Here is an 18,981-nt window from a genome sequence, read left to right as displayed (position 1 = left end):
CGCTAATGCTCATGGGAAACTGAGTCTCTGAGGAAGGAACATTAGATGAGTTGACACTCAGGATAGACAGACAGATAGGTGTGTGTGTGTGGGTGGTGATGGGTTGTTAGAATATTGCCACACTGGAGATTGAACACACCATTCAGACATTAACAGAAACCACAAGGAAGAGTCACGCTCAGCAGCAGTGTGCCAGAAGAGATGCCTCCTGTTGTTCTCTTATGGTGTAAGAAAAGGGTAAGGCACATTTTCATTGTTTTTTAACTTGGAAAAAAAAGACTGGAGTGTCTTAGATTAAAACAAGAAATGTTTCATTATCAAGGGAGTTTGTTATCAGAGGTACTGGAGAGATGGCGAAACACCAGGAAAAAGTAAGCAGTGCAAAATTCTCAACGAAGTCCTTTTTTCTGTCCTTAACCAATTTGATGTTAATCTTCAAACCGGATACACTTTTTTAAGTGTATCTGGTGGGTTCAGCAATACAAGAGTCCTCATTGATAACCGTAAAAACTAAGAACAAAATTATTTATATTTGGATTTATTACTGTTAGATATTTGTATGTTTTTGATCATTTAAGGGTTTGTTAATTAGAACCTGCTTAAACTCTAATCTTAATAAAAGTATATCTTTGTTATTATATGTTGGATGTCTTGTGATTATAAGATACTGTATTTTTGTTATATTAACATTCCCAACTGAAAAGAAGAATAACAAAATGAAAAAACAAAACAAAAAAAAGGACGAATTCGATTCTGACATAGTCTGTAATTTTTTATTTTAGCTTGTGATAAAAAGTAGCTAAAAAGTAACACATTTTGTCCATTTCCCATCTTATAAACTGCCAACCTCAGTGGTTTAGTACCTGGTCATGTCTAAGGAATTTCAAATAAAGAGCACTGTCTCTGCAAGACAATGCAGCCTCAGTGATACTGATGTGAAACGGGCATGAAGAATGATAATGCAAGCAATCCTTGCAATCAGATGATTCTGAAACAGGCTTGTACAAGAAACCCTCTCTCTATCTCTATATTAAAGTTGCACACTTGGCAATGACATAAGTTTTTCTATTTCCTATTTAGATCAACTTTTTGTAATCATTGGCATAGGAGCAGCTGGAGCAACATATCGCTGAACCAAAGTTTGCACCATGGTTGTCCAAGAGTCACAGGATACAAAACTGACCCACAGTGATTCTGTTTGCCCAAGCCAACAAAACAGATCCAACACATCTTTATCCCAGTTCTCTGGAAGCTCACAGCATTTTACTTCTAATGAAAATATCTATTATGAGCCAGAGGAGTACACCGAGACAGATTTTTTGCTCCCAAATCAGCTTTATGGCAGGTCACGGCTCACCAGATCCCCTCAACCAAAAGATGCAAATGTCTCAGGTGCACCTGAAGAGTCCATCTGTTCCATGGTTGTGCAGATTTTGGTGCCATTTCTGTTGGCTGGGCTTGGAACAGTTTCTGCCGGGATACTGCTCGATATTGTTCAGGTCAGGAACAGAACACTGCAATGTTTAAAATTGTTTTCTTTACATAAATACTTTGCAATATGTATTTTATTTATATGTTTTTTGGGCAGAGCTGGGAGGTGTTCCAAGAAATCACAGAGATCTTAATTCTGGTCCCAGCTGTTTTAGGCATGAAGGGAAACTTGGAAATGACTCTGGCTTCAAGACTCTCGACTGCTGTGAGTGTGTAATTTTACATATTTTACTGAAAAACTACAAGCTTGAGTTTAAAAACATAAAGACAACCACTATTCATTCTATTAAATAAAGTTATGATTTAAAAAGTTAAAGATTAGTAAAAAATAAAATAAAATGATACAATGGAAGGGTATACTGACAACAGCCAAATTCTCAATTATAATTTCCCCCCCTTTTTTTTTAATCATACATGTGGATCATACTCATACCAACAATACTCCAAAAATGTTTATTTGACTGCACATTGTTTTTAGAAAATACCATTTTCAGTTGTTACCATATTTATTTGCAACATTGCCCCTAAAATCCACAATCTGCACTGTAACACTGGAGCACATTCATTTTTCAAATCACAAGAATCACATTTTTTCCCCTTTCTGTTACTAATATTACAGTAGTAGATATTTAAAACCCCCACCCCCTCAACCCATGCATGACCTTACTAGACATGTTTGCTAGTTCATGAGACACAAGTATCAGTGTCAACTGGTGGCAAAGGGAAATGCCATTGCGCCAGGATCAAGTATTGTCTTTTGTTCTATCTGCAGAAGGGGCCATAGCAACAACACATGGCTACATGTCTTTCTTTTTTGGGCTGAAAAGCCAGAGGATATGAGGGCATTAGTCCAAGATATTCATTACCCTGTGTTTCGGTGCCCTGGAGCGAGTGCATAATGCAAACACACACACACACACACACACACATCACAGAGGCGTTATCATCAGAGATTGGTTTTGATGATTAAATTATCAGAATAATTTTCAACAGTTAAAAGTATGAACAGAAATAAACCTAAATAATAAAGTTATAAATAAAGAAAGTCAAGATCTTTTTTGACACTATTCTGATCACTTTACAAAATCCATATAGGTTTTACCAAAATGCAACTCAATAAAGTCAGAACATAATGATGTCTTTGAAACACCACTGCTTAAGAGTAGGGATGGGTACCGGTATCCGGTGCCATGATGGCACCGGTTCTGACATAAACGGTAGTAACCAGACCGAAAAGCGGCGCACATTTCGGTGCTTTATTTCGGTGCTTTTTTTTCCTGAGATGTCATACACTTTGAATTCTAGCCAATCATTTTACGTTTCCGAGGATAGTAGGCGGGTCCAGGTACGTACGTTCTTTTAGAGCTGAGCTACAGATTAAAAATGCCCAAGGAGGACCGGTCAAAAGTCTGGCTGTACTTCACAGCAAAATATGCAAACTCAGCAGCCTGCAACAAGTGCTTTAAGGTGATACTGTGATACTGTCAAAGGAGGTAACACCTCAAATCCGATGAAACACCTGGCGACGCATAGCGTTTTTTTTAAAAGCCGAAAAATGCGCCGTATTTGATAGCTTGCTGCGAGACGCGTATCTACTGCGGGTGTGGTGCCTGTTATCGGACCCGGAGTTAGCAACAGCCCCCAAAAACCCGAAGAGGAGAGTCCTGGCCCCTAGCCCTGCCAGTGTAGCAGAAATGATGATGATGATGATGGCAGCAGCAGCCGTTCTTCTCTGCGTGAGTAGCGTAATGTTGTCCGTGTGTAATTTACGTTGAGTAGGCTAACCACGTTATTAAATTAATGCATGTAAGGTGAACTAGCAAACACCGTTGTAGTTACATGCAGCTGTCTTCTTGTTTGATGGCAGATGCTCCCTTCACCCTGGCCAAAAAGGCTAAAATGACCAAAGAAAAAGTGGAAAACAGTTAAACATGAGAGGTTTTTGGACAAAGTTTGTGTTTTTTCCATTGTTTAAGCACTGCTTCCAGCCAAGAGTGATACCATATATGCCCTATAGCTGCAGAAAAGGCTAACATTGTTATCTTTTTACAAAAAAAAAACAGCTGAACATGAGAGGTTTTTGGACCAGTTTTGTGTTCTCCATTCTTTAAGCACCGGTTTGAGCACCGTTTAAGCACCGGCACCGTTTCAAAAGTACCGGTTTGGCACCGGTATCGGATAAAACCTAAACGATACCCATCCCTACTTAAGAGTAGTGTTTTATAATAGATAGTAAATATTTGACAGCAAACTGCTTCGTCTTCTTGCTATGTATACCTTAATAAACCGCTATTGTTTAGAAGTCAAATGACACTGTAGGAATAAAGCAAACTACCTTATTAACTCTTTATTTACCAAGTATCATACAGGCAGCCTGGACTTATTTGGTAATTTTGGCTGTAAAAGGGTCAGAAATCATACTATAAGCGAATGCTTTTGCACTTTTCAGAATAACCTCCGCTTTCAATATCTGACAGTCATTTTACATTATTGTATTGTTATGACAATGGAACAGTTTAAAGTGGGAAAAAACACAAAATATGGACTCAGTTTTTTCAGATTTATAGTTAAGTGGAAACTGATATTCAACATGAACAAATGTAACACAACATCAACTTTAAATATGAACTATACTAAATATGTACAAAAACATTTTTTGAGCCTAAGACCACTCTGTTTTTTATATATTGTCCCTTTTCTATTACAAAGTTCCAGGTGTTTTTAGGCATTGCCACTTCTCCACACCCGCATCTCTGCTTCATGCGTCATCAATTCTTACCTGTGATTGAACCGTCATGGCTTGTGCATTCTAATGATGCACATGTAATGTTTCGTAAACCTTGTCTTCTCTTTCACTAACCATTTGAAATGTCTCTTAAGTCCCAACTGGTCGAAGAGTTACGGTAGTGCAAGTCACCCATTGTAAAACCTAGCAGAGTTGACTTTTCAGTGTTCAGGGCAACGACTGTAGATTCTCCATTCACTTACTTCCTGTATTATTTTGTTAGTCCTCTGTATCAGGTGCCTTGTCCTTTGCTTTGCTTCTTTTGTTATCATCACACATAGTTTAAGGTGTGCTCTTTAATCCCAGCCTTTCTACTCTTCATAAATACCTCCTGTATCTTTTAAAGCTTCAGTTTGCATCTTCTCCTGTTGCCCTCCCCTGCAGAGATTAATGATGCCTCTCTTGGATGCATTGCCTCAATAAAGATTCCAGTCTCTATTTGGCTCTGCAACTTGCATTTTATGACACACAAGAATGCACAGAGATGCACAGGAAAGACAATCTGGAAAACATATGTTGTTTAAAGGCTTAGTATGTATTTGAAAAACCAGACTAGAACACTTAAGCTAGCTGGAGAGAAACTGTTGGATCTTGTATATAAACTTTATCAAACCTGTCACTTGTAGATTCATTTTTTTAAAGATCCAATTAAAAATCAAATCGCTCCAAAAGATCCTCTGGAAAAGAACAGAGTTTGTTGAACAGTCATATAAACAATAAAACAAAACTTTACAACAACAGAGAAGGAAAAGAACACAAAGCAAATGACAACCAATAACTTTAACATAACATAACTTTCTGGGCATTATTCCCAGACCTTATAGGCCATCTTCATTACTTTGACAGATTTATAATCAGGGTCAGCTCGTAGGATCAGAAACAATGGCTGTTGTGCCAGTCTTACAGTTAAAAGTAATAAATCCTACTTGACATTTTTTATGGCTTTTATGAAAATAAGTTACAGTGCAAAAAATAAACCACAAATCTTACTAATTAGGAATTTCTAAAACTTTGGACAATTTGTGTTGTCAAAGTAATCCATAATTAATAATAATCTCCAGCTGGACCCCTTTTTTTGTTTACAAACTATAAGTCATAAACCTGTCAAAATGCAGCAAAAAACTGTCAAAACTACCCATTAATTTGAATGATTAGATTGCAAGACAAAAGCCGTGCAACTTTTACTTCTAGAGTCCTTTTGCAGTAAATCAATAAGATCTAGTTTCATTTTTATGTTACAGAGTTTTTGGGTCAGTTGTCTTCTGTGTTTCTTCTTTCCGCGTGTCCGCTAGTTTGAAAGGCTTGGGCCGCCCTGCCCGTCACAGTTTAGAACTGGTGTCCCGAATCCAAAAAATGTTGAGCAATGAAACAAACCAACAGAGGCCCAGAAGAGTGCAATCAAACAATGAGTTTATTAAAACACACGCAGGAGAAGAAGTATGCAGCATCACATCAGCACACGACTCCTGCTAAGAATACACTTGAAAATGATTTTATAACATCAGGGTTAACGCCCCTTCTCGCGTCGATTACAGATCAAATACATCGATTAGAGTAAATGGTACATCTTAGATGGCTAAAAACAGACACAGAAGTTCCTCTTTCTATAACACCTTCCATACACGGCAATAAGTTGCAAGCCTAGATGGTCCCTGAGAGCTTGTCCTTTTCTTGACTTGTCTTCTGTCATCTGTTACTAAGCAAACTAAAATGCAGTTAGAAGCTAAATGAATTTCAGGCCTTTGGCCTGACAGGTTTTTGGATTATATGTGTGTCGTAAGCATGTACGCAATCCTTCTGTGCTCCAAGTCACCTACACAATAGATTGTGAAGACATAGCGCTTCACAAAGCTTAAAACCTTCTTTAATAGACTGAGCATCAACTCTGAATGAGCACAAACATGCAATGTGTATAAAATGATTATGGCTGCACCTGTAATAAAAAGGTTAATATGGTGGCAGTAGCTTTAATAAACATCTTTAATGCAATATCAATGCTGTAGGGTATATTATTAATGCAATGTTAATAATGCGGGTTATATTGTAGCAGTAAAATAATTTCTGTATCTCCACACTGGTCATGTGACTGGATGGCTACATCTGATTGGTGAAAGAGTTACAGGTAACTCCACTGGCGGCATGATCCATTATTAGTAGTTATCTACTGTGTGAAATGAATTATTTAAAAAAGTGTTGAATATTGCCAAATATAACGGAGTAAAAGTAGCGTTTCTTCTTCACAAATGTACTAGAATAGAATAGAATAGAATAGAATGCCATTATTGTCACTATACAGTTGTACAGTGAGATACAGAGCATCTCCAACTCAGTGCAAACATGTGTGGGTGGGCTGGGGGGTGCACAGTTCTGCAGCACTACATACATCTGAACAGTATTAACAGAAAAAGTATATAAAATGTACAAATATACAATCCAGAGTAAAAAAGTAAATATGTAAATAAATAGTGTTATGTATATACGATTCGGGTTATTGCACATAGAATTTGGTATTGCACAGTCGTGGTTTATAGAGGTAAATGGGAAAATTGGGGGTGGGACTGTGTTATTGGCGCATGTATGAGTTAAGGGTGGTTATGGCCTTTGGGAAGAAACTGTTCTTGAGGCTGTGGGTCTTTGTGCTGAGGCTAAAACCAGGCTGGGAACTGTTTTTGATGATGTGTGCTGCTCTGCTGAGGCAGCAGGAGAAATAAATGTCCATCAGGGAGGGGGAGAGGGCAGCCAATGATCTTCTGTGCTGCCTCGACTACACTCTGAAGCCTCGCTCTGTCTGCCTTAGTGCAGCTGCCATACCATACTGTGATGCAGTATGTTAGCAGGCTCTCAATGGACGAGCGGTAGAAGGTCAGCAGCAAGTTGGAGTCCAGCTTGTACTTCCTGAGGACCCTCAGGAAGTGCAGCCACTGTTCGGCCTTCTTGACTACTGCTGAGATGTTGTCTGTCCAGGAGATGTCAGTGGAGATGAGGATGTATAGGGGGGTTGAGTCCGTGCTGTGCCTCCTGAAGTCGACAATGACCTCTTTGGTTTTCTTAGTGTTCAGTTCCATGTTATTTTGGGTGTACAGAGAATACAGGAGGGGGCTCAGCACACAGCCCTGTGGGGACCCAGTGCTCAGTGTGCAAGTGGAGGAGAGATGAGGGCCGAGTCAGTTTGTAAGAAAGTCCTTTATCCAGGCACATGTGAGAGGGGGGAGGCCAAGAGTGACTAGGATGGGGTGGCTGCCTGATCCAGTGAGAGGTTCAAGATTCTGGTGAAAGTATGCAGGGTTTTTGATTTGGGAAAACCCAAATGCTTTTGTCCACAGTCACAGTTCCAATACAGAACTTGATATAGTCCAGTACTGATCCTGTGAAAGTTTCTAGGTCCTTGTGTTGTAATATGTCCCAGTCTGATTTTGTGAAGCAGTCCTGCTGTTTGGAGAGAGCATTTTCAGGCCAGCTTTTAACAGTCTTTGTGGTGGGCCTGGCACTGTGTTTGAGGGGGGTGTAGGCTGGGAAGAGCAGGAGGGAGAGGTGGTCGGACTGGCCAAGGTGGGGGAGGGGTATGACTCTATATGCATGCTTGATGTTGGAGTAAATATGAGCTAGAGTGTTCTCTCCCCTGGTGGGACATTTTACATGCTGATAGAACTTTGGGAGTACAGTCTTTATGTCGGCCTTATTAAAGTCACCTGCAAATATGTAAACACCTTCAGGGTGGACCTGCTGCTGTTTGTTAAAGGTGTTCAGCAGGATAGACAGCGTTGTGTTTACACGTCGTGTCGGGTGGCATGTACACAGCGGTGATGATCACTACTGTTAGCTTGGTAGAAAAAAAGGCTGGCATTTTACTGACATGTACTCGAGGTTCGGGGAGCAGTGACTGTTTATGATTGTCCCGTTGTTGCACCAGCCCTCATGCACATAAATACAGAGTCCCCCTCCCTCTGCTCAAGCCCCCCTTTACTCAAGTAAAAGTAAAAAGTATGGTTCAATGGTCCTTTTAGAAGTATACTTTTTTCAAAAACTTACTCAAGTAAATGTAACGGAGTAAATGTAGCTCGTTACTACCAACTCTGGTCTTCTTACTGTTGCCTCACAGCAGGAAGGTCCTGGATTTGAATCCACTGGCCACCTGAGGCCCCACTGTCTGGAGTTTGCATGCTCTCCTCACGTTTTTGTAGGTTCAAAGTGAGTGAGAAATTCAGAAACAACAGGTGCAAGGACGGCTTCACAGTAGAAACGATTAATCTGCCTGACAGTTTTGTCAGTTTTGCTGCCAAAAGTAAGCTATAAATGTTATTAATGACAGGTTTTTGACAACTTTGGACAGTGTAGGCTGTCAGAGGTGCATCTTCAGCAGGGCCAACTTCGATTAACCCTTTGTCTTGGCATGTCACCACAGGTCATAACACAATCACAAGTTACAAATTAATCTTAATTATGCTGTTAAATGCTTAACATGGTGTCAATAGAAAATTGTACTTAGTAGTCAGTATAATCTTTTAATAATATAAGTTTGCATATGATAGAATACTGCATGATGACCTCTTTATGACTCAGACTGTTGTTTTAATTCACTGTGACCCATTATCATGCAGGGAAGGAGCAGTACCTGCTAGATAAGAGCTTAACAAGCAGTTTCACTTTGTACCAGGTAGAGGACCCTCTCCTGGCACACGCACACACATATACACATCCACATTCCAATGTAATAAACGAACGCACCTACTGTTGTATATAAATAAAGACCAGGGCAGTGGCAGAGTGCGAGTCCCGGAGCCCTCACTCTCGTGCTGCAAGTAAAACTGTGTGTCTCCACTCTCTGACTCTCAGCTGAAGAAGTGTCTTTAGAATACATCTCTTGACACATGGTGAATCCAATATATAAAAACGCTAGTGTAGGTATATAGTGTATGTCAGTATATATGATTATATAGTATATATGTTCAGTGTATACAAATTTGTCCATGCTGTACCCTACCCTTTGTCCTGTGATAGATGGGATAGGTTTCAGACCTCCTGCAACCCTGAATTGGATAAACGAGAGAAGATGGATAGTATCTCCATCAGCTAAATGGGTTTGTCATGTAATTAAATTGTAGAAGCACGTTTTTTAAGGAGATAAAATGTCTGATGCTGTCAGGTGAATGCAGGAAAAATGGACTCTCCCAGAGAAAAGTGGATGCTGATTGCTGGAAACCTGGCACTCAAGCAGGTACATCATTTTCATTCAAAATGACAAGGAAATAAAAAACTGTGTGACAAAATATATGGATAAATTTCAATATTCCATATATCTGCTTATCTGTGCAGTATGACATTATGTCTGCCAGGAATGATATTTTCTCACCATTCTTTTCATTTAACAAGCTACAAGCTACAGTGCTGGGCCTGCTGGCTTCCCTAATGGCATCTCTGTTGGGCTGGATGGCAGAAGGACAGATACCCTTTAATCATATAATGCTCCTATGCTCAACCAGTGTTTCTACTGCATTTGTGGCTTCACTGCTGCAAGGTAAATAATAACTTGCCATTACTTCGGACTACACTGTCCTTGACCTCTCTGTGACGAAGTGGTTAGGCATGAACTCATTTACCACTTGTCCCTTAACAATATTGAGAATTTATTCTTTGTTATTTTACAGTCAACCATAATAGTAGTTACATCCATTACATTCATGCATATGTTTTTTAAAGCAAATACTGTTAACCATCAGGTCATTTGAATTTTCTTCTGTTCACAGGCAAATGTCTGGTAAATTATGTTTCTTTATGTTGCTTTGGTTACACTTACCATGTTTGTTCATTTATTCAGGTCCTATATCTAAACCAGGTGTGTGGGAAGGGCTGCCCCAGTACTTCCTGTTTATATAGGGTTATGAGGTCATTGATTGCATCGCTGGGTATAACCAAATGAAGGGTTTTTCATTTTGTATCGCATTGTTTATTTTCTTAAAAGCAGCCTTTTGAGTTGTATTGTATGCAGTGTTTTACTTTTCAAACCATTTAGCTGAGTAAATGAGTAAATTTCATGCATAATTTTATTCCTCTTCTTTGTTTAGAATCGTATTGTTTGGTCTGACCTATTTTTTCAATGGTAGAGACTAACAGTGTTGGTCAAGTTACTTGTCAGTAACTAATTACTGATTACTTTCCCCCAAAAGTAATCCCGTTACTTTACTGATTACTTATTTTCAAAAGTAATTAGTTACTTAGTTACTTAGTTACATGATTTACAACCTGAATACGTAATAAAGCAATAGATCTTTCAGCCCAATTCTACTTTTTCTGCATAATCCATCATATAAAATGTAATGAAATGGAAAAAGTCTCTTTTTAAAATTTGTTTTATTAGTTTTAATCTTTTAACTTTACGCATGAAGTAAAAATTAAATTATATGCAACATTCTCTGACTGGAAGAAATTTGTTTAACATTTAAACCTATTTTCTGCACATTCCAGCACATAATTAAAATAGGTTTTTGTGTTTATACTCACTCTTTCAAATAAATGCAAGTGAAACACAGCAGAAAATAAATAAAATCAAAGACTCAGCGGTCCTGTTGCTCTATTTTTACCTGTGTAGCAGGAGGAGTTTCCCATTCCATGGCAGCGTACTCGGTGCTTGCTCGGAGGTTTAGGGGTTTTTTTTCACTGTAAAAAAAACAGCAATCTACCATCCTTTCAAAAATTCTTGAAAAAATAGTTGCCACACAACTCCACTCACATTTAACTAATGATAACTGTATGAACAGTTCCAGTCTGGTTTTCGCCCCTCCCATAGCACTGAAACAGCACTTATAAAAATAACCAATGATCTTCTTATAGCAGCTGACTCCGGTTTACTTTCCATCCTTATTCTCCTCGATCTGAGCGCTGCTTTCCACACTATTTCTCACTCCATTCTTCTCAGTAGGATAGCCTCCATCGGTCTCTCCCATACTCCACTAGCCTGGTTTAAATCGTACCTGTCACTCAGTTTATTCAACTCAAATCCTTTACTTCTCAGCCCTTTCCTCTGACCACTGGCGTGCCCCAGGGATCTCTCCTGGGGCCCCTTCTTTTCATTATCTACCTTCTATCGCTCGGACACATTTTTCGTAAATACAATATTCAGTTTCACTGTTATGCTGATGACACCCAGCTTTATCTGTCCACTAAACCTGATTCTGCTCTTCCCCCATCCTCCCTCACCCTTTGTTTAGCCGAACTAAATTCATGGTTCTCTTCTAATTTTCTCAAACTCAATAGTAATAAATCCGAGCTTCTCTTGGTCGGCACTAAATCAACATTATCCAGAACCAACAGTTTCTGTGTAATTATCAATAACTCGCCGATCTTCATCTCTTCCTCTGTGAAAAGCTTGGGTGTCATCCTCGACAGTACTTTATCTTTCAATTCACATATTAATAATGTCACTCGGTCTGCATATTTTCAATTGCGCAACATTAATCGTCTCCGTCCTTTTCTCACCCCACATGCCACTGCCATTCTTGTCCATAGCCTTGTTACTTCTCGGATTGATTATTGTAATTCACTTCCCGTATTATCACCAGGACCCCTTCATTGGCTCCTGGTCAAATACCGTATCAATTTCAAAATACTCTTGTACACATTTAAGGCTATTCATCATCTCTCTCTTCCATATCTCTCTGATCTGGTTCGGATCACCGCCCCATCTTGGTGTCTTAGGCTACGTTCACACTGCAGGCGAAAGCGCATCAAATCAGATTTTTTTGACCCTATGCGACCCATATCCGATCATGGTATGACAGTGTGAATGGCACAAATCCGATATTTTCAAATCCGATCTGGGTCACTTTCGTATGTGGTACTGAATCCGATACATATCCGATGTTTTAGAAAGCGACTGCTGTTTGAACGGTCATGTCGCATTAAATCTGTCTTTTACGTCACTGACACAAGACAGACGCCAATTATCAGTGCCGGAGAAGCGCCCGAGAAGACATCGCGAACGCTTCCTGGCCATCCAGTGTAGATGTCAGTGAAACATATCTACATTATTATGTAAATAACAAACTTAAATAAAAAGTCCACAAACAGGATTCTGCAGGTTCCTGGGGAGTCCAGATGCTGCAGGATGAAGTGTAGAGCCATGTTGATAGCATCGTCTACAGACCTGTTGGCTCTGTATGCAAACTGCAGGGGGTCCAGGAGGGGGGCCGTGAGGGTCTTGAGGTAGGAGAGAACCAGGCGCTCCAATGACTTCATGACCACAGATGTCAGAGCTACAGGTCTGTAGTCATTTAGTCCAGTGATCCTTGGTTTCTTGGGGACAGGGATTATGGTAGAGGACTTGAAGCAGGCAGGCACATGACATGCCTGCAGTGAGGAGTTGAAAATGCCAGAAAACACTGGGGCCAGCTCGTTTGCACACTGTCTGAGGGTGGCAGGAGACACACCGTCTGGGCCAGGAGCTTTTCGAGCATTCAGACTCTTGAACTGTTTCATCACATCTGCTTCATGAATATGAAGGGTTGTAGTGGGAGAAGGTGGTGTGAAATCCTCCTTGGTGTGGGGTGTGGAGGGGGGTGTTGTAGGTGAAGTGTTTGATGGTGGTGATGGCTCTATAGAGATTGAAAATGTGACGTCATTCAGGGGTAAAACCGCAAAGGATTCTGGGAACTCGTGGCAAGCGGTACTAGCGCACGCAGGCTTTCAATTGAAATTACATTACACGGCGATAAAAAGATACACAAAAATGGCAAGAAGCTGTTGTATTATTAACTGCAATAGCCGGTCGCATGGCAGCCACGGGAAGCCGACGGGTAAAGAGATCGGTTGTTATCGGATTACGTCGTTGAAGAGAAATTGTTCAAGCCATGCAGTTAATAATAATAATAAGCTGTTGAGCTTGCCATTTTTTGTGTTTCTTTTTATCGCTGTGTAATTGATTGCAATTGAAAGCCTGCGTGCGCTAGTACCGCTTGCCACGCGTTCCCAGAATCCTTTGCGGTTTTACCCCTGAATGACGTCACATTTTCAATCTCTATGGAGAGGGGAGAGGTTGGGGAATGAATGTCCAAAGTGTCTCTATTGTTGGGGCCGTTGGAGGTGAGAAGGCTGCTTGATGGCTCGTCAAAACGGCAGTAAAAGTTGTTAAGGGTGTTGGCCAAGAGCAAGTTATCAGTGGAGTGGGGGGTTTTAGGCTTGTAGTTGGTGATATTCCTAAAACTTTTCCACACAGAGGCCGAGTTATTCTCTGAGATCTGCTGCTGCATCTTCTTGGAGTGCTAATGTTTAGCAATGTCCACTTCTTTAGTGAACCTGTACTTGGCCTCTCTGTAGCAGTCCCTGTCTCCGCTTCTGAACGCCTTTCTCTTTTCCAGCCACGGCTTTTTGAGTTTAAGAGTAAACCAGGGTTTGTCATTGTTATAACTCACCCTGGTGCGGGATGGCACAATGCTGTCCTCACAGAAGTGGATATAGGAGGTGACAGTGTCCGTAAACTCATCCAAGCTGTTAGAAGCAGCCCTCATTGTGTCCCAGTCTGTAGACTCCAAACACGTGCGAAGCTCCTCCACAGCCTCGTTGCTCCACAGTTTTTTAGTCCTCACGACAGGTTTGGAGAGCTTCAGCCTCTGTCTGTACGCGTGGATCAGGTTCAGTTACAACAGTCTTTTGTCTTAGTTGGACTGTTACAAGGGAGACTCCCACTCTGCTTACACGCACATGCCTGTTTGAGACTATCACGTGTTAATGGGACTATGCATATTCATGTAATCACAATAAAAGGAGCGCCACGTGTAGTCCGGCCGAGGTCAACAACGTTCAAGTGGAAGGAACAGCGCTTGGCCTTAGTCGGCCTCCCTCGCGAGTGATCACACAACGAGCTCTGTCTTGTGTCTTGTTTTGCTGCTGCAGTTGGTTGTCTAATTGTTCCAGCAGGGTTTGTACTTTGATAAACCCAACAATATAATTTCATATCATGGTCTAAGGAGCTTGAAAAAAAAGCATCTGGATTTCTTGACTTTCTTGAAGATGTTTCACCGCTTATCCCAGAAGCTTCTTCAGTTCTAAGAGCAATTGGTGTAGAGCCCAAGATTTTTAAGACATATTGGGAGTATGCCTAATAGGGCCGTGGACCCCCTATTGATCCTCTGCCTAATCACACGAGCCAAGGTGTGAAAACAAGAATAGGTCTCCAAAGGTTGATTCTGTTCATCTGGACGTAGCGTTTTCAGTGAGAGTAACATAAGTTACAACATATGTTAACATATGTTATGTTAACATATGTTATGTTCAGGAGGATTGCCAGGATTTATACATCAGGGAAACAAAACAACCTCTGGCAAAGCGGATGGCACAAAACAGAAGAGCTACCTCGTCAGGCCAGGACTCTGCAGTCTATTTACACCTACAGGCCAGTGGACACTCTTTCAATGATGAGGATGTACACATCCTGCACAGGGAGGAACGCTGGTTTGAGCGCGGAGTCAAGGAGGCCATTTATGTGAAAAGGGAACGACCATTTCTGAATCGAGGAGGGGGCCAAAGGGTACATCTTTCGCCATCTTACAATGCTGTGATTGCAGCCATTCCCCAACTCTCTGTGAATGGTACTCATGGCCATTGATCAGTGGTTGTTGATCAATGGTCATGAGAATTTGCATAATTATGATGAAGGAACTGACCTCCCAGCCCATTGTTCCTTCAGTGGTGCTAGTTTCAGTCATTATGCAAATGTACTGTTTATAAGATTGGGGAAACCTGCAGTCAGCTGAAACTGAGGAAGTCACTTGGATGAGTGACGAAATCTTTCTCCCACTGAAAACCCTACGTCCAGATGAACAGAATCAACTTTTGGAGATTTACTTACCTGGATGATTGAGAATGCATGAAGATGAGAATGGGTCACAATCAGCCAAGGTTTTGTGTGAACCCATTGTGAGACCTAGTCCAACCCTATCATGTGATTTACTGAGTTCAAATGGCCCAAGACGTGAGTGGCCGTTAAGGCGTTTGGTAAGAGATCTCAAAACTGGATTATGGATGGCAGACAATTGGTGTCATAAGACACCACCTCTGTTCAAAGATGGTCGTACAATGTAGAGGTCTGAGCATTCCTCGCTGCACTGTAAAGCATACTCTACATTGTTAAGTGTCTCTTTGAGATGAACCAGTTTGGGTCTGAAGTACACTGGGATGTCGTGCTTGGAGAGGACTCTCCTGAGTTTGTCTGATAAACTCGCTAAGTGATAATAATATTGTTCTGTTTGTGCTTCTGATTCTTTGCTGATTTGATGAAAGCCCAATTAGGACCAGTTTGCCATTTCTGGACTGTGCTGTGCTCATTGAGGAGAATGGAAACCTAACTTTACCGGAAGGCCACACACAAGGACCAGTACCTACTCTTTGACTCCAACCACCCTCTGGAACACCAACTTGAAGTAGTCAGGACTCTACAACACCGCTCATCACTTATCCTAAGTGGGCTTTCATGAAACACAAACTTAGCAACATAATGTATGCTTTACAGTGCAGTTAGGAATGCTCAGACCTCTACATTGGAGAGATCAAACAGCCACTTCATAAATGCACGGTACAACATAGAACAGGACAAGACTCAGCTGTTCATCTACAACCACAAGGGACAAAGGTCACTCTTTTGAGGATGCCCGTGTTCACATTTTGGACAGAGAAAATAAATAGTTTGAAAAAAGCCATTTATGTCCAGTGTGAACGACCATCTTTGAACAGAGGCAGTCTTTTATGACACCAACTGTCTGCCATCTATAATCCAGTTTTGTGTGTCATCCCTTATGTAGCGGGTTTATCAGACAAACTCAGGAGAGTCCTCTCCAAGCACGTCATCCCAGTGTACTTCAGACCCAAACTGGTTCATCTCAAAGACAAAACTCCCAAACACAAGCTTAACAATGTAGTGTATGCTTTACAGTGCAGCAAGGAATGTTCAGATCTCTACATTGTACGACCATCTTTGAACAGAGGTGGTGTCTTACGACACCAATTGTCTGCCATCTATGATCCAGTTTTGAGATCTGTTCAAAGATGCCTTAACACCCACTCACGTCTTGGGCTATTTGACATGATAGGGTGGGGCTAGATCTCACAATGGGTTCACACATAAAACTTGGCTGATTGTGACCCACTCCCATTTTCACACCTTGGCTCGTGTGATTAGGCAGGGGATCAATAGGGCTTAAAAATCTAGGACTCTCCACCAATTGCTCTTAGAACTAAAGAAGCTTCTCGGATGAGAGGTGATGCTTTTCCAAGCTCCGTAGACTATGATGACTTGGATTACTGAGGACCTTCACAGACATCATTTCATATCATCTTTATTGCTCTGTAGCTACAATGCACACAGTACATATTCACAGCTACTGATGTCTAAAATAATTCAATTACTACTATTATTTATTGGGTGTAGTGTTCTAGCAGTGACCTGAATACTATAAAATGCTAACATTTTTCCTAATTTTCCCCATTAAAATGTGTTTTTGGTTACAACTGAATGAACTCTGGCCCTTGCTTTCCATTCATTCTTGACTCTATATTACTTTATTCTATTAAAGCTGAAATATTTGAATGAAAACCTTTTAAGGTCAAATGCTCAAGCAGAATGAACACTGAACACTTTTAGCTTGTCTTTTACTTCTTCAAGGTATCGTTATGGTGGGAGTGATCATTGGCTCCAAGCGGATAGGAATCAACCCTGACAATGTGGCCACACCGATAGCAGCCAGCTTTGGAGATCTCATCACTCTTGCCTTGTTGGCATGCTTCAGTCAGTGGTTCTACTCCTTTATAGGTGAGAGATAAGGGCCATAACATGGTCTGGTTTGAATGTACAAACAGTGAAGAGTAATGCTGTATATTTGGTGCAAGTGCTAGAAGTCATGTATTTTTTACTTTTGGCTAACAGATGACACCAGTTCACCCAAGTCCACCAAGATCACAGCCTTTACTTTTTCAACTAAATCCTGATAGAAAATAAAAGGCAAAATAATCTCTTTTTTCTTTTTGACAGAACTTTATCCATATGTGTTGTATCTGGTAAATCTATCGTTTTTATGCCTGATTCCTGCCTGGGTGGCTGCCTCATCCAAACATCCAGCCAGTGAAATCTTGCTGCACACAGGCTGGGAACCCATCATTATAGCAATGCTCATCAGCAGGTACTCTCTGCTGCTTTCACATGTTCAGATTTCCTGATGGTGTTCTCTAGTGTGAATTTTTAAATAAAGCAAACAAACAGTAAGTCATCATTTGTATAATTTATATAATAACAATTTGATCATTTGATACCATTAACTCATTTGCTTTATGTTAGAAAAAGATAATAGAAAAATATTATGAATACCCTCACATACTTCTTACTGGTATTATTTTGATTGTCTTTCTTCTAGTATTGGAGGAGTTATTCTGGACAAGACTGTATTAGATCCAAACTTGGCAGGGATTATAGTTTATGCCCCTGTCATAAATGGTGAGTTGTTCTCTTTATTTGTGTTCTTGTATTTGAGATCATAACAACATATTGATGTAACGTATGGACAATTCTTCATTTTGTACATAATTTGGTAATGCTCACATAATCATAATTTCTATTCTTAGCGAACATGTGAAAAAAATAATCCTGCTGTAAGACCGGTTCTCGAGAAATAATGGGGTAGGGTCAGAAAGTTATGTATCATAAGTGGAAGATGAAAAGAAAGAACAAAGGATGAAAGGGTACCCAACGCTGATCCTATATAAGAGGAAGGTCGATATACCCCAGACTGCTGCCTTTTTCCTGTCTGTCCTTTTGTATGTCTTTGCCAGATGTGCTTTAAGGCTATACACCCCAGGGTTGCTTTGCTTTAGTTTTCTTTGCTTGCTTTCTATGTGTTATTTTTGCTTTAAAATGTACTGTTCTGCTGTTCATATGACAATGTTTAATAAACTCTGTTCTAAGAATTCTACTCTTTTCCAAAATATCTTTATGAGTGATTTGATATTAATTGGATCTGAAACGCTGGACCACCACAACGTTGTGTCAAAATTTGCGACTTGACAGGTGATTTAGTGAGCTGAAGCCAGGCCCCAAAAATTTATTATGAGGAAGTTAAAATGTCAGCCAAGATAGATAAGTTAATATGCATTGCTGTATATTCTTCAGCAGTGTTCCTTTTACTCTCCGAGGACAGTTTTGTGCTTGTTCGCCCATGCATGTCTTTGCATGAGGATGTTTGTGTATATATTTGTATTACCTGGAACTCAAACCTCTTCCAGTGAAAGAAGTATTATATTTCTGCTTGTAAAATAATATGACCAGTAATATGAGTTGAAAAATCATTTGTGGTTCTGTATTGCTGATAGATAGCAACAAGCCAATGTTTGCATATATTCCCGTTCTTTGTACGGTATTTCTTCCTTTTGTTTGTATGTAGTTTTTTTAATTGCTAGTTTTTATAGTTCTTTTTGTTACTATTTTTGTGTCTTGTTAAAAGGCCACTTTTATCCCTTTCCATTAGTTGATAGAGTCACTAAAAGACATTTTTACAATGGCAAATAAGTAAAGTAAAGTTGCGCCACAGGCCGGTCTATGTCCGACCATATTTTCACGGACTGGCCTTTAAGGTGTCGCGCACTAATACAAAAAAATACAAATAAAACCAGTATCGGTACCAAAAAAAGAGATGTATTCATACCACATGGGAAAAGACCCAGGGAAACCA

General features: G+C 40.3%; 1 protein-coding gene and 1 pseudogene across 1 annotated transcript; one reads left to right on the top strand and one right to left on the bottom strand.

Annotated features, from left to right (window-relative positions):
* Window positions 1-102: 102 nt before the first annotated feature.
* slc41a2a (solute carrier family 41 member 2a) lies at window positions 103-17,794 on the top strand. Its single transcript, XM_084932901.1, has 8 exons — window positions 103-237; window positions 1,081-1,499; window positions 1,589-1,696; window positions 9,420-9,491; window positions 9,647-9,791; window positions 16,926-17,072; window positions 17,292-17,439; window positions 17,671-17,794. The coding sequence occupies exons 2-8, from the start codon at window positions 1,149-1,151 to the stop codon at window positions 17,792-17,794; spliced, it is 1,095 nt and encodes a 364-aa protein (XP_084789027.1). The 5' UTR covers window positions 103-237; window positions 1,081-1,148.
* Window positions 11,119-13,905, bottom strand: LOC146382328 (uncharacterized; annotated as a pseudogene).
* Window positions 17,795-18,981: the final 1,187 nt, after the last annotated feature.

Source organism: Perissodus microlepis, chromosome 7 (assembly GCF_051167445.1).
Source record: "Perissodus microlepis isolate ML-2025 ecotype Zambia chromosome 7, ASM5116744v1, whole genome shotgun sequence".
Lineage (NCBI taxonomy): Eukaryota > Metazoa > Chordata > Actinopteri > Cichliformes > Cichlidae > Perissodus > Perissodus microlepis.
This window is presented reverse-complemented; position numbering and strand designations above follow the sequence as displayed.